This window comes from Anabrus simplex, chromosome 11 (genome assembly GCF_040414725.1).
Source record: "Anabrus simplex isolate iqAnaSimp1 chromosome 11, ASM4041472v1, whole genome shotgun sequence".
Classification (NCBI taxonomy): Eukaryota; Metazoa; Arthropoda; class Insecta; order Orthoptera; family Tettigoniidae; genus Anabrus; species Anabrus simplex.
The window spans coordinates 17,767,553-17,793,705 of record NC_090275.1 but is presented as its reverse complement, the minus strand read 5'-3'; the positions used below and the strand labels follow the sequence as shown (position 1 = coordinate 17,793,705).

Sequence of the window (26,153 nt, the reverse complement as noted above, 5' to 3'; positions counted from 1 at the left end):
AATTGTTCCACTGCAGATTCCAAGACTTATCCCAAGTACTGTACTTTCACTTTTACCAAATTGTCCAGCATATCTTAATAGTTCAAAGATATATCAGGAAGGTCCTAAAGGGATGGGAAGAGAAAATGAAAATAACCAGGCAGCAATTGAGGAGAATGAAGTAGAATGGAATTTATACAAGAACATAATTTTTTTTAAATTTTACTGACCTGAAAGACAAATTAAATAATCTTAAACTACGTGAGACATGGGACATACTCCACAAAGGTGTAAATGTAATAATAGTTAAACCTGTTGAACCCTGCACCTGAAATAGTTCTATAATTACCAGCAAAACTTTGCAGTTAAGTATATACTATAAGAGCACCAAATTACACAGTATTGCTGAATTGACACAAATTCTGAGGTTCACAGAGCAAACAGCACTAATGACATTTTAGGTTTAGTTTTGAAGCTGGTCAGTGTGTTGGAACTGAGAATAAATGGACAACCTAAATTAACGATTGAACAAACTGCACTTTGGTGACACGAGAGAAAGAGTTATAGTCCCTCCTTTCTGGTTTTATCTTCAATATTGCAGTCCATTTAGGCCATAACTATGCATACCTCAGACATCTCAATTTATTGTATCTGCTTCATCCATGTACCATCAGGATGCTTTCTTCTTCTTTAAAAGTAGATCCTAGAATAGAACAGCACGATGACAATTTTCTGAAGTACACAAGGGACAAATTTTCTGGCAGTGATAATGACAAGTTCATTGTGCTTATGGTGGATGAAATTCATGTTAAACCATTCATGGACAATAACGGTAGCAATATTGTTAGCAAAGAATTCAATAGTGAGCAATTAGCAACAGGTACTTACTGTTTTACGGTTTCAAGTTTGTTATCTGATTTTAAGGAAGTAACACGCTCACTGCCTGTCAAATACTGTACTGGAGAATGGTGTAGGCTACCATAATAAGTTATTGCAGGATTAGAGGAAACAGGGTTTGAAGTTCTTAAAGTTGTTTGTGTTGTAAGTGATAATAATTCTATAAACAGAAAATGCACACAATTATTTTCACCTGAAAAATAATTGAAATATGTTTATCTGCATCCTGCTGATGAGGACAGACACTCTACTTTTTATTTTTGAGTGTTCAAATGGTGAAATCGAAAGGATGAGAATATGTGTATGAACTTTCCTGATGAAGATAATAGTGCAGTGCAATGTGCTTCTTTTCTTACAATGAAGACATTATATTATCCTGAGCATGAAAAGCCTTGACAGGGCACAGGTGAGGGCAGAAGCCACTGTTATTAGTCACTGGCTATGGTCTGTCTCTTAAAGCAGTAAGTCCTTCATAATTTGAAAATCAGAATGTAAAATTAGAACAATTACGTTATAAAAGGGCTGAATGTGTTAGGTGAAAAGTGTAATCTTCCATATTAAAATAATGACAGATTGGTGGGCTGTTGTCAATGTCAAAACACCATGTAAAAGAGCAAGAATAAACAACAGCTTGATGTTTTCAGTCGCTTCAATGGCTGCTTTGACAATGACAACTGAAGGATGGTTGATTATAGAATATCTTTTATCAGAACTTAATTTTTCATATGTCCTATCAGGAAAATTTCAAATAGACCTGTTAGGAGGACAGGTTTGGCAAATATAGGCAGCTTGCAGGAGAACAGTTCAATATTTCTGTGAGACAGTTGTTTTAAGTTGAAAAGAACCTAATGCTACAGTCATCACAGACTCAAAAGATCGAATGAATTTGGGCTACCTGAAGCCACCAGCAGTAGCCTATGCAGTGGCCTCCACAGTATGCACTAGCCTTGTGTCTTGGTGGGTGTGCTAAGTACCAAATGATGAGCCCAACTTAGCACATAGGGGCGAAACGCAGGCAACCAAGAATGAGTTAGCTGGAAAATGTGTAATGTCCAATAACGGAACATTAAATTGGTATTATAAATTTACTCATTCAGGACAAATATTTCATATTCCCTGTGGGAATCAACATCTATATTTACTTACAGTCGATGTATCAATCTTTTTAGCTAGCTTAGAGATAGCTGCGATGGTTCTCCTTCCTTCCTGTTTCCACTTAACAGTTTTTGTTTGTGCAATACACATGTAGACTCGAGTGACCTAGTGCATTCATCCAGCTACATCTTCATTGAATTACATATTCCTCACCCAATAAATCATATTAGGGAAGTTGATTTTCAGAATGTACGGCAGAGAAACAATGTTTTATTTTGTAAGTTAAGACTTTTTAAAAGCTGAACAATGCATTTTGATTATGCTTTGTTTCTTTTTTGTTTAAGATGATTTCCCATCGTGCCAAAGAGGAAATGTACATTATATGGAAGAACTCAGAGAAAAATACCCAACCTTTTGTCCTGGAAGAGTGATGATGATGCTTGTTGTTTAAAGGGGCCTAACATCTACGTCATCGGCCCCTCCTGGAAGAGTAGAATGGAAAGCAGAATGTATGACTTGCTGCCCAGGGACCTATGTATCAATTGCAAATCATGGCGCCAGCAACCTGGAACTTCACTTGAAGACGGAGAAACACAGGAGGTGAAGTGTGTTAAGGGTGCAAGTTCATCAAGTAAAGCGACTAATTTGACAACATATAATTGAACTAATAATGTTTCATTCGGGATTCAACAGTCCTAAGAGCGTGGCGATCAATCCCGTTGAGGGTGTCGTCATTTTGGGTTTCAGAATACGGTAATCCTAATTTGGGGAGATTGAAGTAAATGAGTTCTACGAGTTGCTCCTCTGCCTAGTTAATGTTGGTAATTCATAGTATAAGAGCATAAAGGTAAATGTAAGTTTTCAGGATACTGATAATTGTAATAAAAATCTTAGTCTATACAGTAGAATACTGTTCTTACAGTGTTACAAAATAGTTGAAATGTAAGCACTGTAAAGGAATCCTCGTTACAGAAAATTTCACTGGGTAGGCTTTTGTTTCCCAAAATTTTTGTTATCAATGTAATAGAACATAATTATCTCATGGTAGCAAAATTATATTCAGATGTGGAAACTGAGTTTCTTATGTAAATGATCAAAGGGAGGGTGCATGTGACAGTACACACATTTTTCTAAAATAATAATTATTCAAAAGAAAGTTCCATGTCAAAGAATGTATTGACAAGGAAGAAAAAGGTTTTTGTCATGGCTGACTTTCATGCAAGTCTGCACTTTTGTAAATAAGAGTCTTGTTGCTTTCAATATTTTTTTTTATTTCTTGTGGGTGGAGGACAAAATTAAACATTTATTATGAATTTTGCTATTCTTCTATTCCCGTAACTCCCTAACCTTCTGAAGGTGTACTTGTGCATGAAAGAAAGAGGGGGGTCATTATTTTGACAGGTAAGTGGCCAAATCAAATAAAATCAAAATGTTAAGATGTTATTGTGACGGCCTCTACTGTCGGCCATCTAGTTTCTAGCTAAGGCCTTGTATCTAAGTGGTGTTGGTTATTCACAGGGTGGAAGGAAATTCGTACGTAAAACTTCAGGAATGGATTTCTCATGTACGGGGAAGGAACCACTGAGTTCTTAGTATTTCTTTTCGGTTTAGAATAAAGCCATTTTTGTTTTCAGTGTCGACTCGGTTAATATGACTGATAAGCTATTCAGTCTGTCGAATACAAATGTAACAACACTACAAAACACCCGTAAAAAACGAGACAGTTTGTGTACTTATCTGCGAACAGCTTTCTTTGGTACCAAATGCCACCAAAAGGGCCTCTAGATCCACAATTTATCTCATTTGTTTCATAATATCACCAATTCACAATCAGTGACAAGTTTATACTATGTAAACAATTTTACACATAATATGTAAGCATGACTACAGGTGATTTGTTAAAATCCGAGAATGTTCTCATATAACAAAACATGTCATTCCACTCATAACTTAATTTCTTACAGATATTTTTCAGTGTAAGTTTTGTATTCATGTTTCATAGACAGAAACGCTTAGAAGTTATATTATCAGACTTTATTGAAATGCACGCCAACAGATATTATTGTTACAATTTCATTTGTTAACATACGTCATGAAACCGTGCATCAAAATGTGTGCAGGCACGAGGCTATAAAGTGTGGGAGCAACATCATGTATGAAATTTTAAACAAACCTTAGACAAAACTTGTAAGTGGGAATATGGGAATCATTTGTGGTGATACAGACATAATCACATAAACATCAATTTATCAGCAATATGGGTACGCATAACAATTGTAAGAATCATCTTGGTTTTAATTTTAGCAATTAAGATATGCTGGAGTGCACTACTGTATGTATAATTATGCATTTCTGGACCTATACTGTTATAATATTTTCTTCTCTCTATCTGAAGAATTCATTGCTGAAGTTTTGTCCCCTATGGGGTTTTCCTATACCATGTATAAGTTACACCAAAGGTAAAAAAAGCTTCATTTGTTATACACTACCAATGTTAGGTTATACTTACTGTTCACGTAGAAGTGTAAACTGCCTCTCAAGGTCGACAAGATTCTCCACACACTCGTTCCGCCTCCTTTCACATTCCTCCTCGTCCATTTCTATATTGAAAACAATGCAATTTCACAATTTTATATAGCTACCAACAATACATAAAGTTTCTAGGCCTGATCATCTTGAAACAACAAAGCCACTTAATAGCTGTTAATTATCTTGGATGCAAGGTATTATACACCAATGAGATTACTACAATCACCTCCCACATTTGACTCAGCAGTACGTAGCTCATAAAGCAAGTCATGGGTCACCAACTGGCATGATGGATGCGCAATAGGTCATCTATACTTGTATCACGCATCGTCGTCGTCATACGTATAAGGGTTAATTTTTCAGAGTTCGAAACGGGGAGAATCAGCAGCTATCAAGCCTTGGGAGGCAGTGTTTCGAAACAGCAGAGTGTGTGTGAACTGCTCGTGTGCTGCTGAGGTGAAGGTGTATTGCAATCGATCGATCGATCAATCAGTCAGTCAATCAATCAATCAATCAATCAATCAATCAATCAATCAATCAATCAATCAATCAATCAACATTGAGCTGTATTTAGGGCTGTTACCCACCTGGCAGATTCCCTATCTGTTTTTTACCTAATCATTTCTTAAATGGTACCAAAAAAAAGATGGAAGTTTATCAAACATCTTTCTAAATTATTCCAATCCCGAATAAGACTTCCTATAAACTAGTACCTCTCCTTAATTTGTCCTCTTGATTTTGTATTCATCTTCATGGTCTTTCCTACTTTTAAAAACTCCACTCAAGCTTATTCGACTGTCATTCAAAGCCATCTCTTCAATGACAGATCAGAACATTCTACTTAGTAGAGCTGTTCATCTCCTTACTCCCATGTCTTCCCAGTCCAAAGTTTGCTACATTTTTGTAACACTACTCGTTTGTTGTAAACCACCCAGAACAAATTGTGCTCCCTTTGGATCTTTTCCAGTTCTCAAATCAAGTAATGCTGGTGAGGTCCCATGCCCTAGAGCCATACTCATAACCGTACAAAGAGATCTAGGCCTATACCCTTTCCTTTATTTACAATCCTGTTTAGTGATCACCCCAATCAAGATCTTTCCTTAAATTAACACCTAAGTAATTACAGTGATCCCCATGAGTTACTACCACCCCATCAACACAGTAATCAAAACTCAGAGTATTTCCCCTCTAACTTGGTGAAACTCACAACCAGACTTTTTACTCTGCTTACCACCATACCACTGCCTATTGCCCATCTCACATGTTTGACTAGGTCTATTTGCAGTCATAATCCTGTACCTAATTTATTACTGCATACAGTGTGACATAATCTGAAGAAAGAAAAAAAAAAAAAAAAAAATCCAATTCTTCACTTATATATATAAGAAAACAAAGGTCCAATAATATTGCATCAGATAATGCTTCAACTCTAATTCTCTGAGTTTTTTTTTTTTTTTTTTTTACAAATTTAGACACCCATTCAATCACTCTTTTGCCTAGTCCAATAGCACTCATTTTTGTCAATAGCCTTCCCTGTCAAAGGCTTTGGATAGGTCAATAGCGATACAGTCCATTTGACCTCCTGAATCTAAAATATCTGCTATATCTTGCTAGAATCCTACAAGTTGAGCCTCACTGGAATAACCTTTCCTAAACCTAAACTGCCTTTCACCAAACCAGTGCATATATTCAAAAACGTTTAATACAAGGTGCATTCAAGTAATAACACCTCCAATTTTTTCTCAGCAACTAATCACACAAGAACTATGAAACTTGCGTCACTTCTCAACGTAATCTCCCTGCAGACATATGTATTTTTCATGACGTCGATGCCATGATTCAATGGCCACTGTGAACACTTCTTTAGGGGTCTGTTTGATGACTGGAAAATTGCTGATGCAATAACAGTATGACCACGGAGAGTGACTTTCATCGTTTGAAACAGCCAAAAGTCACTAGGGAGCATGAGAAATCACAAAGAAACTGCTGAGTCAAATTCGCACCCACTTGGAGAACACTTTTCGCACTTTCAGGTCGTCGTGCAGGATTGTGCGCGCTGATCCCATGGAAATGCCAACTTTGGAGGCGATCTCTTCCAAACGTCTGCATTTAGGGCGGTCGCCCAGGTGGCAGATTCCCTATCAATTGTTTACCCCATATTTACATTTAATTATAATGGTTTACGCAACTTTTTCTTAAAGATTTTCAACGAACTCAGAAATTTATCGAACATTTCCCTTGATAATTTATTCCAATCCCTTACTCCTCTGTTCCACAATCATTTGGTGATCCTCAAACAACTTTCTCCACTTGCTTGATCATATCATCAGACCGGCTTGTGCGAGGCCAAGATTGTCTTGGTTTGTTGTCACACTAAGTTCTGCTTTCTTTGAACTGTTGCACCCACAAATGCAGAAATGCAAATCGATGATACCATCAACACATGTCTTACTCATCTGGCGATGAATTTCATAGCCCTTTTAAGTATCAATAAGTACCGCTAGGGTTCTTTCTGCCATCTCTGTCATGCATTAACAAACACTGCCTGCTTATTTTAAAACAAACCACATGTTTCTATCTGTTTCCAGTTCTGAGAAAAAAAATCGGAAGTGTTATAACTTTAATGCACCTCATATAATCAGAAAGAATGTTTTAACGGAGCTTACACACAACATATGTCAAGCTGACTGGCCTGTAATTATTTGCTTCATGTTTATCACACCTTCCTTTGTATACTGCTTGCTACTATAGCAACTATATTTGCGAGTGCACAAATGGCACTACTGGGAATAAGCAACGTGGAAATAGCAGAACACCAGGTGCTATTGATGTGAGAGGTAAATGTGTGCATGTGAGGGCCAACCAACATGCTACAGAGGAACAGACAAAATGAACCTATGTTAACGAAGGTGTAACGATGGAAACAGCTCAATCTGCACTGCAGTAGGTCTACGGGAATTGTACCTCTGCTGATTAGCTAATATTCACCTTCAATTACATCGAATGTGTCGTACAGAAAAAAGTGGGGTCAAATAACCAGCAACCATTGCTAGAAGAACACAAGTTGGTGGAGGCAGAGTTATGTTTTAGGGAATGTTTTCTCTGGGACCACTCATCCATGTGGAAAGCATTCTCGGTTGATTCAGTTCTGAATCCATCCTTTCAGATCATGAATACTCATATACACTAATTGTCTTCACCGAGCCAGATGGAATCTCCTAGCAGAAGAATGCAACATTTCGTACAGACAGAAATACTATGCAGTGGTTGGGCGAGTATGAACAAGCCTACAAATCCTCAGAACTTGAACCCAATTGAGCATCTGCAAGACAACGTACATAGTGTTTACACTTTATTGATTCCCCGTGACAAATTCTCAGCAGCTGTAGAGATTGCACTGTAAGCTGCATATCTCCAGATACCTGTGCTCTGTACTGCATATGGTGATTACCCTGGACATTAGCTGGTAGTCCTAATTATTTATGTACAATCACTAGCAATGTCTACACTATGTGACTACCTTTAGATACAGCAGAATTCCAGTAATTCCAGTGGGTCTTGCTAAAAATTTAACTTTTACAAATTATAGTAAAACGCTAAAACCCCATTTATACATTCCTGAACAGTGATGAAAAGTTTAAACTGACTGAAATTTTAATTGTTGAAATGAGTGAACCTGCTGATGGCAGTGTCGATGAAGTAGTGCCTGAAAAAGCCTGTACCAGTGATGTGCCTGATGACCCGCGCCGAGGGTTTTGCATAGCCTACTACATGTGGCATTGAGTTTCGTCGAGCAGCAAGCACAAGCTACGCTGATTGACACGGTGCTTCCTTGAAGATGGTAAATTGCTGCTCAAAAACGAGTCTATTTTAATAGGAAAAACTCTGGATTTAAGAATATTTTTTCTTTTAAATGTGGTAATATCAGCCCATATTTAATACATACGTCCTATGTTTTATAATTTTGTTTTCTTACTCAATAAACATTTGTTCATGTACTGTACTAGGCTACTCTTTGCATTCCAAGTCTTAGTAATTCAAGAAAGTGTCAGCCCCAATTAGCTTGAATTACCATGAATCTACTGTACTGTGTATTATTTCAGTTGTGTGATAAAGAGTAATTATTTCACAACTAGGATAGGAAAAGGTGTCTAGTAACTTCACACATACAACATGGAAAAACACATGAAGAAAGTAGTCAAATATGAATCGCGTTCAGGAGGGGGACAGGATTTAGAACCTTCAGGACCCACAGAGCCACATTAAACAGCTAATATAAGAGTTTGACCACAATATAAAGGCTGAATACAGCCGACTAATCAAACTAGATAAAGAAAATTGCATTCAGGAGATCATCAATGTCCCACTCCAGTCGCCCAGATGTGGTTAACAAGCCGCCTCCACTCCTTTCTGTCCTTCCACTTTTCCTGCTCCATTACTTCCGCCACATCCAATCCAGCTCGTCTAATGTCCTTCCAAATATGATCCACCCACCTTCTTCTCGGTCTTCCAACTGGTCTCTTTCCCTTAACTTCTCTTTCCAATTCCCTTCTTGCTACCCATTCCTTTCCCATTCTTTTCACATGCCCGAATCATCTCAGTCTTGCTTTCTGTACTTATGTTCTGTACCAATGGTTCTATATTTAACTCTTCTCTGATTTTAATGGGGCATCTTTGAATTCTATCTCTTCTTGTTTCTTTAACCAATGTTCTTAAAAATTTCATTTCTACTGCTTGGATCTTACTATCTTGTCTCTTATTAGTTACAAGCGTTTCTAGTTCGTATGTTACAACTGGTATGGAATACTGTTTATATTATGTTAATTTTGTTCTCTTGGGTACTTTGTCATCCCATAAAAGCTCTCTGACTTGATGATAAAATGTTGTACCTTTACTTAGTCTGTTATTAATTTCAGGGTTGATTTCATTACTTCCATTAATAATGCTACCCAGATATATAAAGTGTTCTACATTCTCCAACAGTTCTCCGTCTATGTTCACTTGGCTTCTCTTTTTCTCTTTTCCACAGTGCACGACTACAGTTTTCTTTTTACTAATTACCAATTCTAAACTACTCCAGGTTTTCATTCCAAATGTACAGTCTCCTTTGTACTTCCTTTTCTCCCTTTCCCCAAATCACCACATCATCTGCAAACACCAAAGCATTCACTTCATCACTACTGATACCCTGTTTTACACGTTTTATGATTTCATCCATCAATATAATAAACAATAATGGTGACAGTGAACATCCTTGCTTGAGACCTTTCTTTTGCATAAAATGTTTCAGTCACCACTCCCCACTTGTACACTGCTTTTACTCTCATGCACTGCCGTCTCAATCCTCCTATACTGCCTGCTTTATGCCACTAGTTTAACACAGAAAGGCGCGAATACCAATATTTCTTAAAGTCGCCGTAAGAGTGCAGTAGTAGGCGCATAATCTTCGTGGTCAGTGTGGGTGTTGCATTGTGTTATTGATGCATGTATGTTTATGAAAAGCTGAGTTATTTCATACAATGAGTAAACGTGCCTGTCCACTTCCGTCTGTACAAGTGATATTTTGTATAGAACTGTGAAATAAATTAATCATATTATGCTTATAGATATTTTCAAAGTTCTTTTAAAGTGTACTTATTTCTTTCGTTTGTGCAAGTCTTTTTTTTTTTTTTTTTTGTAGAACTAAAACGTCATATTTTTTTCCTTGAAATATTCATCTGTTGTGTAGCATTTTGCAAATCTTGTCAAGGTGGTTTGCAGCCCAAAGAAATACAATTCCATAAAATAGCGCCTAGAGGTGAATGAAGAGAAGAGTGGCAGTCGGCTATATCTTCTCTTTTTTCTTTTTGCTATTTCCTTTACGTTGCACCAACACAGATAGGTCTTATGGTGATGATGGGATACCATGGAAAACCATCTTCAGGGCTGCCGACAGTGGGGTTTGAACCCACTATCTCCCGGATGCAAGCTCACAGCTGCACGCCCCTGACTGCACGACCAACTCGCCCGCTGGCTATATCTAGGCAAGGTCCTAATAAAGGAAGTAGTTTGACATCTTCGGATTACTCTCACCTCCGCCGCCTTTACACCTTATTTCAGAAAGTGATTAAAGCCGTGGAGGATAGTGGATACCCTGTGATAAGAATTGTGACGGACAAACAAGAAAGAAAAAAAAAAGCCTTCAAGTTTAGACATTTTGGACAACCTCAAGTATCCAAATGATAATGTCCCAATAAATCTATAAACAGAAAATCAAACTCTAATTTGCAGGTACTAGGGTCATATTGTTGAAAAGGTGATGGAGTGTGACATTTCCGTCAGCAACATCTCTCTACATAGAGCTTCGACACCAATAAATGGAACTGATTATGCATCAGGACAGGGGAGGACATCGATACTCAAAACCTTGTTTTGTTGCTCTGGTTTTCATTCCTTCCCTGAAGGGGGGGGGCTCGCCATCTCTCAGGCCGGGAGATTTGTTGCGGCGAAGGAGATGCTCGGAGAAGGTGAGGGCATTGATGGCTGTGGCCTATACTAGGAACTGTACCGGCATTCGCCTTAGTGCCGGAGAATGGAAAATCAGGACAGCCGACGGTTGGGGCCAGCTGTGAGGTCCAGCCCTGTCCCGTCTCCCAAATGCGAGAGGCGTAGAGCCGTGGCCACCCCTCCTCTGCTTGGATGGCCGGTCAGAGTGCAGAGCTGTTGGACCACGGACCAGACGTGGCCACTTGTGGGCCGAGACCCATTCTGCATCTACCGACCTTTCTCTGGTGAAGCCCTACTGTCGGAAGTCCTTCAAACTCATGAGCGTAATACGAGGACTTGCTACTTCTTCCCTTTCAGAATGTGTTCTGTTACAGTGTCACGTCAAAGAATGTCAGCAAACCAAGTTCTTAAGACCTGTATTAACTGATATTGTGTTGGCAAGAACACAAAATGTTAACCGCCCAGTGTATCACTCCAAGCCTTTGTCAAGGAAAAATCTTTAAATTGTGACAAAGTGGCCCACTGCGACTTCATATAAGTAATTTTACCGATATTTAATATTACTGATGTAATTTACGAACTTCAGGGAACATATGACTATACTGCATAGTTTTTTGTAGGCTGTCATCATAATAATGCATTAAGAACTTTGTGCATCTATACCTGCCATCTAGCGGACAATTTTTGTCGCAGCCTATTCGGAAAAAACCTCCCATAGAGCAGGCAGTATAGGAGGATCGAGATGGCGGTGCTCTCATGATACAACATTTTTATCTTGTTAATTAATGATTTTGGTACATTCCTTTTCAGTAGGCATTCCCATACATGTTTTCTCTTAACTGTATCATAAGCTTTTTCCAAATCCAAAAATACGAATATGATCTCCTTGTTCCTTTACAAATGCTTTTCCATTATCGTTCACACTGTAAATATCAAGTCTATTGTTGATCTATTCGGTCTAAAGCCATATTGTTCTTCCTCTAACTGTGTTTCTATTGTATCCCTCAGTCTTTTGTCTATGACTCTCTCCATTATTTTTAGCCCATGTGATAATAGGGTTATACCTCTATAATTTTCACATTTCTTCCTATTTCCTTTTTTGAACAATGGTACAATGCTTCCTTGTTGCCAATCTTCAGGTATCCTTCCATATGGCATTAAGGGTTTGGTACAGCCACTGTAGTCCAATGCTTCCTGCTGCCTTAATCATATCAGCATTGAATTAGTCTTTTCCACTTGCTTTAACTTCGGTCATTGCTTTCACTGCACTTCCAAGTTCCAACCATATTATCGGGTTCTCTTCTTTTTCTCCGTCTATTATTTCCATTTTTTATCTCCTTCCTCCGAGCAGTCATCTTCGTTATAAAGTTTTTCAAAATACTATGACATCACCTTCTGAAGACCTTTTTCGCCATGTAGGCCTACTATTGATCCATCTTCTCTCTAAAGCCTTGAATTTTTCTCGATTTATTCTTTTCGATTTTATTACTCTGTATAACAGTTTATGATTTTCTCGACTATCTTGCTCAATTTTGTTGGTAAACTCTCCCCAACATTTCTCCTTTTCTTCCTACATACTCCTCTTTACCTGTAGTTTCAATCTTTTGTATCCCACATGTAAACTTTCTATCTTATTCTCATCCCTCTGATAAGATTTTTGCTTTTCCTTATCCATTTCTTTCTTCGCCTTGTTCCTTTCTTTTATTTTATTTTGTCTGTCAACCACCGTGTCTCTTTTCCCTTAACCTTTCCTTTTGTTTTTCCGTGTACCTCAATTGCTGCTACCACAAAGGTCTGTCTTAAATTGTCCCACTCTTCTTCTCCACTTCGTATTTCCGTGTTAGGCAACTTCCTTTTTATACAATCTTGGAATTCGGGAGATGATGTGTTCTAATACCACTGTCAGCGTCTCTGGAGATGGTTTCCCATGTTCACACCAGGCAAATGCTGGGGCTGTACCTTAATTAAAGCCACACCCACTTTATGTTTATCACTTCCTTTGTACAAGTTATAGTAAGTTATAGCAACTCTCTGTACATTTGGTATAGCTCCTTCATGCAAACCCAGGGGGCCGATGACCTGGCTGTTAGGCCCCTTTTAACAACAGTCATCATCATCATCATCTTCATGCAAACAGTAATCAAATAAGTACTTCCTTGATGTGGTAGCTGAACGTGTTTCCGTTTGTCTGTTCTATACCCTAAACTATCGCCTTTAATATACCCCCAGATATCTTTTCACTTCCAGCTGCTTCTTTAGTTTTCAACTTTAGTATCTGTTTGTAAATATCTTTATCATCGGTAAATTTCAGAACTTTGCTACCTCCTGAATCAATACGTCCTAATGACCAACTATCTTTACATAGTGCTGATTAAATACTTCTGTCTCGTGTAAACCCTTGTCCATTAACAATTCCTGGAATGTCATTTCTGAAACCTGTTCCTGCTTTAACGTACTTATAGGCCTACATACCCTTCTATCTTCCCTTAAAATTCATATGAATGCCATTATTCTTAGCAGACATTTTTTTTCTAAATTAATAATAATAATATTTAATGCAGCCAATGGCCATATAATAATACAGTTATAACCATAGTGGTCAATGTATAGTTCTATAGTTTATATAGCACTTAACTATTGCAGAATTTTGTCAGCGAGATTTGTCTGCTTTTGCATTTTATCACATGGTATCTATCACATTGATCGCCACAGAGTTTACACTGGCACAGTTCACTGGGGTCATGGTAGGTATCCCTCTTGCAGATTTTGTGGTAGAAACCATGGACCGCAAAGCGAGTCATGGTGTGCCTCAGTTCATAGTTAGCCATTATCCATTCCCTGTTGATCATCGCGTCTGTGGAGAAGAAATCTAGCCATATATCTTCCCTTTTGTCCTGAAGTTCCTTTAATAGGCTCTGGTATGCTCCCGACGTGGGCAATGATAATTCAAGCCTTAGATCTTCAATATAGAAGGGTTATCTGGCAAGCAGGTAGACCAAGCGTGATGGGGTAAACTTAGACACTCCCAATGCTTTTTTCAGAAATCTAGCTTTTACCTTTTCAATTTCTTTGATGTCTTTCTTTTTCAGTTGTTCCCAGATTAGTGCCAGGCCGTAGGTTAATATCGGTGAGATCTTTTGCTAAAACACTTTCAACGCAGTTTCCAATGAAATTTTCTGCATATTCTGGATGCTGTTCATGGCAGATATGGCAATTGCCACTTTTTCCTTGATGTGGTAGCTGAACGTGTTTCCGTTTGTCTGTACTGTTAATCTAAGGTACTTAAACTGTAATACAACTGTTAGTGGTACATTATATCACTGGCTGCTGGCTTGCCACCTTTCCTGAAAGTCATTGTCACCGTTTTCTTCTCATTTAGTTGCAATCCATTGCGTGTAGCCCATGATGTAAGTTTATTGAATGGTTTTTGAAGGTTTTTTTAATTTCACGAGACACCAATACCATGTCGTCTGCGCATGCATATATTTTCACATTTCCTGAAGTAATGATCCTGGAAATGTCCGCAGTTGCAATATTGAACAGCAAGGGGCTGATTGGATCTCCTTGTAATACGCCAATCTTCTGCTCTAGTGAGTCTGACACGTCCACATTGTCATCTATCTGTATCATGTTGTTATTCAGAATGTTCCTCAAAATTTTTGTGATGTAGTTTTTCAATGATCATAGTCCTGTTTAATAAATCAAAAGCCCTCTTGTAGTCTACGAAGACAGCATGTAGCTTTCCTTCAGGGATTCTTAATGCGTCTTTTATATCTTCTAATAGACATTGTATTGCCTGTAAGGTTGACTTTCCCTTTGTGAATCGAAACTGTTCTTCTGCTATTGCTCTCTCTACTAGGGTGTATAAACGGTCTGTTAGTAGGCTAGTTAGTATTTTCAAAGCTGTACATTCTCGGGCTATGCCACGATATGAATTTGGATCTTCCGTGTCTCCTTTTCCTTTGTATAGTACTTTAAGATGCCTTTGCTGGCGGGACCTAGTGTTTACAGTACACTATGTCTTCTGGTATGGGCTAGAGCAATCTTGTTACTTTCATTAATCTGTCTCAGCTTTATCCTTGGCTTTGACAAAATGAAAGTGACTGAGGTATGAGTGATGCTAGTAATGCCATTCCTTCTGCAGCCAGTCCCTGCTATGAATGGTGTGAAAATATTGCTCATAGGGTTGGTTGTTGCATGCATTTCAGTGGGCTTGGCAGACTGATATATAATAGCAACTTCTGGCTCGGTGAGGAAAGCAACGGGAAACTACCTCACTCCTCATTTTCCTAGTACGCATCTTCAGTGATGCCTAGGCCATCTATGACAGCTGATGGCGGAGCTGTTGAGGACCCAACCAGCCTTCGTGCTGAGGACTAAACATACACATACAGTACTTTAAGAGTGGCAGTTCTCCAATTTTGAGGAATACTTCCTTGTTTCAAACATTCATTAAACAGTTTTGTCCATATTTCCTTGAGGTTAGTTGCGGTACTTTTGAGATTTTCATAATATATTCCGTCCGGTCTACATGCCTTTTTGTTTTTCGTCGTATTTATCGCTTGTTCTACCTCTACAAATCTTGTTTCAATACGGAACCTAAATATGAAATTCTTAACGTTAAATGTTCAACCTCTTTCACAGTGAAAGGTTCACAGCCAATTGTTGAGTAATCTTCCTCCCTCAGATTGGGTCGCGTTTCGTATGCTTGTAGAACGCTTTTAAATGCCGCTCCCACGTTTCCAGCGGGATGTCTCTTGGGAAATGTGGTTGTTTTGGTGATCCTATCTTGTACCGTTGTTGAAAGATTCCTAGAAAGTTCTTTCAATCTTTCCTTACTTCCACAACTATTCCTTTCTCTGTTTCTTTCTAACTTGTTCCCCCTTCCTAATCCCTTTATTTCTCTGTTATAATGTAGTGGGTCTTATATTTTTTTTCCTTACTATTTTCCACCAATCACAATTACTTTTAAAAACTCTCTCATACATTTCTCATGACTTCATGGATCTGCTTAAGAGTCCTACCTTTTCTTTCAATCACACTTAATTTCATCATCATCATCATCATCATAGAAACCCTCCAGCGTGCATGGTAGGGTGGTGTTTGCCACTGATGCCTGTCCAGAAATGCCTTCTGTCTCACCAATGACTCCCAATTCCCTCCACATCCTCTCTCAGCTGGTGTAACCATCTTTTCTTAGGTCTTCCCACTGCCCTTCTTCCTTCAACCCTTCTTTCTAGGCATGCACGTGGTGTTCTTGGGCCAAGCATTCACTTTACATGTCCATACTTACATGTATTGTAAACGACACCCATATCGACATAAGCAGCAGAGACCTGGGCAGTGACATGAAGAGGGGTGAGTAAATTTAAGCAAGTTAAATGATATTCCTCAGAAGTGTGATAGGAAAGACAAAGAAAGACTAAGTGGGAAACAAAGATACCAGAAAGGAAATTGGAATAAAAAATGTGAATGTCAGAACTGAGTTACCTTTCAAACTGTCTTACCTTTTGGAGGGGGCCAGGTTTCACCATTGCAGTTCTGATTGTTTAAGAACACTGATTATTAAACCCCTTTTTAGAAGGCAGCATAACTATCTGGAATAGCCTTCAGCATCCACCAGAAACAGAAATGTTGAGAGTGTCATGGAACAAATTGAAAAACTTTACAATAAGTTTCAGGCTGAAAAGAAGCCTAATACTTAGGAGATCCAGAGAGGATAGCCTGTAAGGAGAGTAGGACACTGAGAAATAAGGACACTTGGCCTTCTAGTGAAGGAGTTCAGTTTCACGAGACCAGAATATCTGTTTGTGCACTTTTCTGTTAACAATAACAAGGTAGAAAGGAAATCGTTTTTCTCCAACATATACAATCAATGAAAAGGGAGGCAAGCTCTTCATTCTTAAGCATATATGCAGCAGCCAGATTCTTCAAACAATATTATGATTTAGGCCAATGACATTTTAAGGCAGAGTAATAGAATGGTGAATAACTTACAAGTGTTTGTTATTTTGGTACGGGGCAAAACGAGATCAAGTGTTACGAAAACAGAAATTGAAAAGTGTATGTTTAAAAAAAAGGAAAATGTTTCAACTAACCTGAACTATCATCAGAATCCGAAGGAGCATCGCTGCTTTCACAGGTCGAAGTTGACTTATCGCTCTCTCCGGACTCTTGCTCCATCTCCTCTCCATCGCTATCTTCACGTTCATCTTTGATTCCAGGCATTATTTAATACTTATCTTCCAGTGTTATTATATTTTATGATATCCTGAACTATACTGGGACGTACAGCTGCTCAATTTCAATTCAACCGCACAGATTCCACAGTATCTTCATACTCTATGTACTACATCCCTTAAAACATTATGCTTGACCATAAACAAGAACAGTAAAAATTTAAATGCATGAATTCTTCAGGGAATTCCAAAACAAACACTGCTTGCTAGAAATTCCAACGTGCGGCACACTCCTCTTCGCACCACTTCTGCTCCACACATCTTACTGTCGGGTTAAACCGCAGAACTGCTGATGTGATAATGTCCCCCACCGCCGCCCCAGCCGAAATTGTACAATTAAAAAAAAAAAAAAAAACCAACAGAACGTCAACATAGCGCAGGGTATCCAATCTTACCAATTACATGTACTTTTCATGTAAGTCAAACGTTTACCATAATAAAAGATATACTAGTATTCGGAGGTTGCTCTAAGCCTCAGAGGTATGCTGTTTAATTTTCTATTGAACCCATTGTTCCACATTGACCTTGAGCGAAAGAGTTTCGGAATTAATCGTAGTAAATTTCGAGTTCAAGATTATCATGTTTGCGATATTTTTGTAAACATCGAATCACCCTCTCTCGAACGCGATCGTTCCTGGATTGTTCAAGGAACTTATAAGAATAATATATATATGTTATGTTAGTATTCTGTGGTGTAGCGCCAAAAATGTCTTACGACAAAGAAATTTTCGTGGATGGTCATTTATCGTAATTCTCACGCGGAATTTGTGAGTGAAATTGAGAGAGTTAGTGTTAACGATTAGTGGTTTACTGAACTCATTTTTTTCTCCAGTGTTTCAGCTCTGTATTCTCCTGAATTCTAGATGACGTTCTTTTAGTGACAGCCATGCAAGTAAGATGTTTGAATATTGCCATGTACATGAACCCGAAATTCGTTACCTTTGAGTTTACACAACGTGCATTGCTCAGTGTGATTTGTTTTTCGTTGTTATGATTTCTCTAAACAAGTCCTTGGATATGTTTGACCTCTTAACGAGGCTTAACGAACACGTGGATTGTACGATAAAATTAAACAAAGAATGCAACTTCAGGTGTCAGAGTTTGTTCTCGTATTTGTATTGATGTCATTTCTTTCAAACAGTGTTTCATTGGCCATCCTTCTGAAGTCAATGTTGTGTAGTATGTTGCGGAAAGATTACAGGACCTTAGAATTCATACTGCGTCAATGCTAATGTACTTTTACCCGAGCCGAAGATAATACGCCTAATCTTGCCTTTCAGTTGGTTTGGTGTACGGTTAAAATACAACAGTGTACAGCTGTCGTTGATCCACTTGGGTCATATGATGCATCTTGTTTTAATGATAACCCGGCTCCACTGACATTTAATTAATTCATATACTAAATGACCGAGTTCTCAGATGAATTACCTTTCTGAATTTCATCATGTTTTTGTTTAGCAGAAATACTTTTGTGCCTATTTTCTTCTTTTACGTTCTTGTTCCGGTGAAGTTAAGTGCATTTTTAAATTTAAAAGGAGTTTGTATAGGTTCATGTGCTGGCAGGTGCAGCATGTTGTCAGTGGAAGTTGTCAGAATTTTTTTGTAACATTCTCTTAAATTGTCAGGCAGGAAATTGCTGGTATGTATTTTGGAAGTCTGGTATTGCACTTCATGAAATCAACTTTATTCTTTTCTGTAATGTATTCAGAACCACCAATCCTTCCATGTTATACTGGTTTTAGGACAGCCAGTTTTGTGTCCATTTGCCAATCAGTTGTGCATTTGTACTATGTATTGTACAAGGTACATGATTACACTGGTATGAAAATGAAATTGTCAAAGTTATGGAAGACAAGCACATAATTTTCTCCTCTCCTGCTTTAAGATATCTTGAATAGTTGGGTGGGGCTGAATCCACACACAGTATTGAATATGTCAGTTTTGAGGTTACAAAAAGAAAATGCATAAAATATATTCAACTGCAGGTCATTATCACTTTATAAAACTTCATTTTATAGCAAATATCAGTCAGATCACAGTCAGGCTAATTTCAGGTTGGCAATTTGTATGCGACGTATTTAAAGTTGTCCAACAGCAAGTACATTTTTACCAAGCTATAGGTGACGTCTGTAACCTCTACCAGATACTCATTGGATGATAGTTTATATTCCTGCCTAATTTATTATGGCAATTAAACCTTAGCCAAAGTGGGAAATGCTGCAGTTAATGTAGAAAGTTCTAGTAACATGGTGTGAAAGTAAGTTTCTTGTGTTGCCTGATAATATATCTGGTCTCTCTCTGCTAATTGTAAAAGTTGATAAGAAGTAACTAACAACCATTTGGTTTGGGAAAGCCTGCAAGAAGATTATTTATCTTATGGATTGCATGAAGATGATCAGTATCGACTCATATCCTTAATTTCAATTCAAGAAAGCAGTAAATTTTTTTTTTTTTTTCAATCTTGCTATAGAGTTATCACAATTACACATACTTTTAAGTTAGTATGGGAAAAGAGTAGAACCGGAAAAGAAGCGGCTATGGTCTCGATTAAAGCACAGCATTTGCCTAGTGCGAAAATTAATGAGAAACCATGGAAAATCACCTTCAGAGCAATGGACAGTGTTGTTTGAACCTGCCATCCCCAAAATGCAAGCTTAATGTTGCACTATGCATATGTCGTATGGCTTTTAGTGCCGGGATATCCCAGAACGGGTTCGGCTCGCCAGATGCAGGTCTTGCATATGTAGCCAGCTCACTTGGTTAAAACTGAGTTATTGTATGGCTGAACTGGAATTTTATCTCATTTCTGCCTTGGGCTTGTCTACAGAGTTTACAGGTATTAGTGTTGGAACTCCTGTCGAGGCCCATGCAGTTTAACAAGACACACTCGTCCATATCAGGTCTTGGGCATTTCTTGTTCTACTTCTTCCTCTTCTGCTTCTACTACTTACCCCACATATGTTGGGCATTTGGGGGATGATTATTAAATAGTTAATTAACACATTAGTTACATTAATTTCTAAATTATGTACATATCATAGAGCCTGTGGAGTAACATATGAGAAATTCAGAAAATTACCGGAGTGGAAAGATGGGACATTCATCGACAATATGTTTGATAGTTTGTCTGGGAAATCCACATTTGTATATTGGGCTCAGAATTCCCCCCCCCCCCGCTTGTACAACAGGTCAGCACATCTAACATGATTTTGTCTGATTCTGTTCAGTGTTGACCACGTTCTGCAAGAGAGATTCAGAGCATAATTTTTAACACTGCATTGCCTCTGAGAAACTACACAGCTGTGGTGGAGTTGTGTTAATTCATTCGGTAAAACTTAAGTTGCCAGTTCGTGAATTATAGGGTACGTATCCAACATGACAGCAGCTCCAATGACCTCCCAGTGCACTGTACGGGCTTGCCAACATAGGTGCATTATACGTTGGCCTGTGACAAATGTGAAAGATAGGTTATAGCTACTAAATGACATCTTTCTCTTGCTGTGCGGGCAATGCGCCAGGACCATCGAAAAGAGCGTCTCGGAAGGGAGTGTAGGAGAGAGATTGGTCTGGACACTGCATGAATGTGAATTAAAGATTAATGAATTACCTTTATTAGCACAGGAGATACAATGTGTTGACTGCTAGTTCAACCTGGTAGAGGCACCCTGTCTGTTTCAAACTCTGCGTTTTTTGTTTTCATCCAATATGGTAACCCTGTGGCAAGGCATTCTGTGAACTTTATTGGGGACTATATGAACATTGCCTCCATGACAGCTGATTGCAGCTGGGCAATAGCAGCAAAGAAAATGGTTGCATTTAGTACTTTAAGGCTGTTTGGTTTTAATTCTTCTGTATAAGGAAGAGTGCTTTTTCAGGCAGGTTGGTGCATCACTGGCAATTGAGGAAAGATCTCTCCTCCAGGTATCATAAAACATATTCCAACAGTGAACTGCTTGCCAAAGTACCACCATCCATTCTTGTAGAAGTCATGGTTGCTGTAACGCAATTATCCAAATTGGTATAGAAAGCGTAAGTCATGCTAAGTGCCAGTATCTATGAAGCACGTGTCTAGGAAACAGGTTGGATCAGAGGATGATGATAATGAACAATCATGCTGAGATTGTCAGTGCATCTTGGCTAGTCTTTGTCCTGATCTTTGCTGCAGTTTCCCATCAGGATATCCATTTATTTATTTATTTATTTGCCACACACATTTCTTCTTTTCACATTGTTCTTTTCATTATTTTATTATTCCCAGCTGATTTTTGCTGATGGTTATATCCAATTTTACTACTTTTTCCTCTTCTAGGCTTTTTTTCCAATTGGGGTCAACACTAAGTGTGGGATTAAGCTCAGTTTTATGGCCCGAAGACTTTCCTCACGCCAAGTGGGCGATATGTTCACTATTGTGTGGTTCTGTGGTAGTTGGTAGTGTAATGTGTACCTTGTAAGTGGATGTGTGTATTAAGACAAACTTGAAACATCCAGTCATAGGAATTAACCAAATGTGGCTAAAATTTTAGAATCAAACCCAGGGACCTCTGAACCAGACTACTATGATTCTAAAAGTTAGCAGCAAATGCACTTGTGCCCTGAAAATACGAAAATATGATATAAAGACTTAATAATAAATTTTATTGCGCACAATGTGCATAGAGGTTCACAATTAGATAAGACAGCGTGGCGTCTAATGCGCTCTGCATAAGTGTTAGTCCTTTATAAATTCACTAATCGAGCAGGACCTTGAGGAACACTTCTGGATAGGATATCTTTCACATACTTGGTCACATAGCCTACACACACAGTTTATGTTCAGTTCGTGAAAAACTTTGTTTTTACACATCTTGAAATGGAATCCGTGCACAGCCAGTCTCGTAACTATGTGTCTCAGTTGGTAGCCCGTTTCCATCCATTTCCGATTCGTCATGGCCTCCGTTGAGTAGAAGTCTTCCCAAATATCCCTCTTTTTTTCTCTTAGTTTATGCAACAGGTTATCGTATGCTGCGCCTCCTGGTAAAACAAGATTGTATCTCAGGTCCTCAATCAGGAAAGTTTCTCTCGCGAGTTCATATACAAGTCGAGATCTTGTAGTCTTTGAAACACTGAGGACTCGCTTCAGATATCTGGATTTTATCTTTTCCAGGTCTTCTAATTGCTTCAAACTCAGAAATTCCCCTATGATCTCAAGCCCATAGGTTAACACTGGTAGCACTTTTACTCGAAAAAGCACCATGGCTGTATCCACTGCAATTTGTGTGATATTCTCAATGTCATTCATTGCTTTCAGAGCTGCAATAATTCTAGCTCTTATATGGATCCTGAAACTGCTGCATGTGGTCTGCAAGGTTACACCTAGGTATCTGAAACTGCTAACTCTGCAAAGGCGGACGTTATTACACCATATGTGCTCTGTTTCCTTGGAACTTGAAGCAAAATAATGTAATATTTTCCAAAAAAGTTGCTTACACCATTCTACAATTTTTTGGTGAATATTTTATTTAATATTTTATTTAATTTAATTGTGCATAGAATGAGAGGTTCACTTAGTTTGTACAATAGTTAGTTGTATACCATACCTTGTTTGTTGTGTGCACTCTACAATATAATGGTGACAGTGCAGTTCACACTCTTCACAAACACGGCTGGATTCAAGCTCATACGTGATAGAATATGGACTTGCAGACAAAACATTGGTAGCCGTGCCCTGTTCATCATTGCCTCTGTCGTGTAGAACTCTGACCATTTCTCCTTCCTTTTCGTTTTCCTTTCTTCCCTGAGGTTTTTCCCAGGCTTATTGTTGGCCTTGGCAAACTGGTCTCCCTATTAAAATAAAAGAATAAACCAAATTAATTTTTGCCACAAGCCAAGAAAATTTATTTAAATAAAATTACATGCAGAATAATCTTCCTACATTCTTCCTTTTCTTTACTTTTGGCATCTTAAAACTAGACTCGTATTCTGCACAACTGAATTCATACTTCGCTTAGAGAAGACAAAAAGATTCTTAGAAAAGGGGGAAATTGTTTAACGCCTGTTCTCTGCACAAGTAATGTTTTCACTGTTATTTTAACTGAATCACTGAATGCCCAGAATGACTGCCTGGGAATAATTGGGTTAGGACCTTGGAACACAGATTCATTTATCCAAAGCTGATCACAATGAAAATCTTATAGCACATTATGGACACTATAAGAAAGAATTTGTTGATTTCAGCTAACTTGCTTATGTACTTTTTGACTTATTGGTATGACATATTTTGTGTTCAAGCGCCTTGCAAAGCAGGCAGTAATAAAAATGTCCTTTGTGGGGTAAAATTCTACAAATGATATTGGAAAGTTGAAATGATTGCTTAGTATGATGTGAAAATTTTCATGGATGTGATTCTTGTTCTCACTAATATACTCAATACCTGATTCTTTTTGTAATTTATTGTAATGAAATTTTTAACCATTTTATTATTATTATTATTATTATTATTATTATTATTATTATTATTATTATTTTTTTTTTACCTCACTCCCTGAAAACATGATAAATAAAACAAAAAACTAATTTTTTAATTAACCAAAGATGCCAACTACTATATACTGCGTTTTTCTCGCATATGCTACAGCAATACGATTGTATTTATGATACAGCATTTGGTGCTGGCAGTGTCAGAGGACACGTTCGACTCACCAGGTGCAGGTCTTTCTAGTTGACACCCATAGACGATTTGTGTGCCTGGATGTGGTTGTACCGGGCAAGTTGGCCGTGCGGTTAGGGGGGCGCAGCTGTAAGCTTGCATCTGGGAGATTGGGTTTGAACCCCACCCCTGAAGATAGTTTTTTGTGGTTTCCCATTTTCACTCCAGACAAATGTTGGGGCTGTACCTTAAGACCTATCTGTGTCGGTAAGACGTAAAACAATTTATCAATGTCGACATGTAAAAGATCTCTGATTACACATACAACAGAATTAATTAAAACTTAGTGATAGATTGCCCAAGAAAGACCTGCCTATGCTAGAGTTAAACAGAACATCAAAACTCCTGCACACTGATTAAAAATGAAATTTTAAAATACGGAATACCTCTGTCATAAACCTCCAAACAAGCATTATTCTAGCCGTGCCTTACACTCTGTCTTAAAAATTAAAAGCATAATTCATTTTTTAACATTGTTTTTTACTTGCATCTCACTAACTACACTCAGCGGCACGAAAAACGCAACACTTCGATTTCTTTCAAAAACTGAAATTTATTCTAAATTTATGACACTTTCATGACACTAATCCACCATCTTATGATGGAATATTGTGGAACGGTCCCATCTAACGGTCTAACAATGAAAAAAAAGATGATTATAAACAAATTGAACAAATTAAGCGACAGATGCACATTTCAAGGAAATTTTGAGTAAGCTCATAAAGGTAAATCCACTCTGTTTTAATGTTACACACTTCACACTTTCACTTCACAGACCTCGGAGATTATCTCGGGGACCTCTGTTCGAATCTTCAAAAGCGTGTATTGCCACCTCTTGCAGCAATGACGGCATTTAACCTTTCAGGCAAGCTCCTGATTAGTGCGGTAATGTTCTGTTGAGGAATCATCTCCCATTCTTCCAGAAGGGCGTTCCGTAGGTCCTGTAGGGTCTCTGGATAGCGCTGACGGACTCTTCTCCCCAGTGATCCCAAACATGCTCAATGGGATTCAAATCGGGGCTTCGAGCAGGCCAAACCATAACATGACTCTCTGTTTCATCCAAGAACTGTTGCACAATTCTTGCAACGTGGGCGTGCATTGTCGTGCATTAGTGTAAAACCATTACCAATAAATGGAACGAAAGGCACAACATGCTCCAGAAGGATTTCGTCCACATACTACTGTGCGGTAAGGCTCCCATGCTCCAGGAAGACTAAATCCGTCCTTGCAGCTGTATTGATTCCTGCCCACACCATCACAGAACCACCGTGAAAAGGCGTCCTGGATGAGAATGTGCAAGGGGAATACCTTTCCCCTGGCCTTCTCCAGACCCTTTCTCTTCTGTCATGTGATCGGAGGCCAAATCGCGACTCATCGGTGAACAACACTTGATCCCATTGTTGTACTGTCCAGCCAAGATGTTCCCTTGCGAAACGCAATGAGCTGTGCGATGCTTTCTGGTGAGTTCCGGTCCTGTAGCAGGTCTTCTGGACTGTAGATTGCCTTCTTCCAGTCTTCTTCGAACGGTTCTCTTACTAACATTGACCCCTCGAACTTGGTGGAGTCGATTTCGTGCTTCAATAGCGGTGGTGTGACGGTTGCGGAGAATTTGAAGTTGTAAGAAGCGGTCATCTTTCTCCGAAGTTGCTCTTTTCGGGCCTGATCCTGGTCTCCTTGCAAAGCCTCCAGTTTCCCTGTATCTTCGTACGGTTCTGGAAATTGTAGACGGTGTAGTACTCAACACTTCTGCAACGTAATGCATGCTGCGACCATCTTCCACCAAAGCAACAGCTTTCGCAGCTTGTTCAGGGCTTAACGGCATGTTTACTCCAGAAAGCTGATCAAGAGAATCACAGAAAGATTCTACAAACACGTGTGATTGAAAGGGGAACAATTAAAGGTACAACAATAAGCGCTACAAGAGCGGGAAAGCATTATTGGTTCACATCCAGCTATGTGTTTTCCAGGTTGCGCGGGAAAAAAAATTGAGGCTAGTGCAATAAACAATCAACACTTCATTGTTTACTCGCAAAGCAACGCCAATAGCATACCCTGTCTAAAAACAATGGTTGAAGTGCTTCACTTCGATCAAATAGATAATTACACATCATTTATTGGGTGCTGCGTTTTTCGTGCCACTCAGTGTACTTTTAAGGTCATATGACATAAATTTCAAGATCCGTATCGACAAATATTGTGTTAAATGGGGTTAGAGTGGGTCCACTTATTCAGTATGTAGAATT

The 26,153-nt window shown here is 38.5% G+C and overlaps 1 protein-coding gene across 1 annotated transcript in view; it reads right to left on the bottom strand.

Annotated features, from left to right (window-relative positions):
- LOC136883486 (breast cancer metastasis-suppressor 1-like protein) overlaps positions 1-17,535 on the bottom strand; it is a 36,841-nt gene extending 19,306 nt beyond the window's left edge. The window contains exons 1-2 of the mRNA XM_067155831.2: positions 17,085-17,535; positions 4,481-4,571 (exon numbers count right to left, since the gene is read on the bottom strand). Of these exons, the coding sequence (XP_067011932.1) occupies positions 4,481-4,571; positions 17,085-17,214 (221 nt within the window). The 5' untranslated portion in view covers positions 17,215-17,535. The remainder of the gene's footprint in view (positions 1-4,480; positions 4,572-17,084) is intronic.
- Between the last annotated feature and the right edge of the window lie 8,618 nt (positions 17,536-26,153).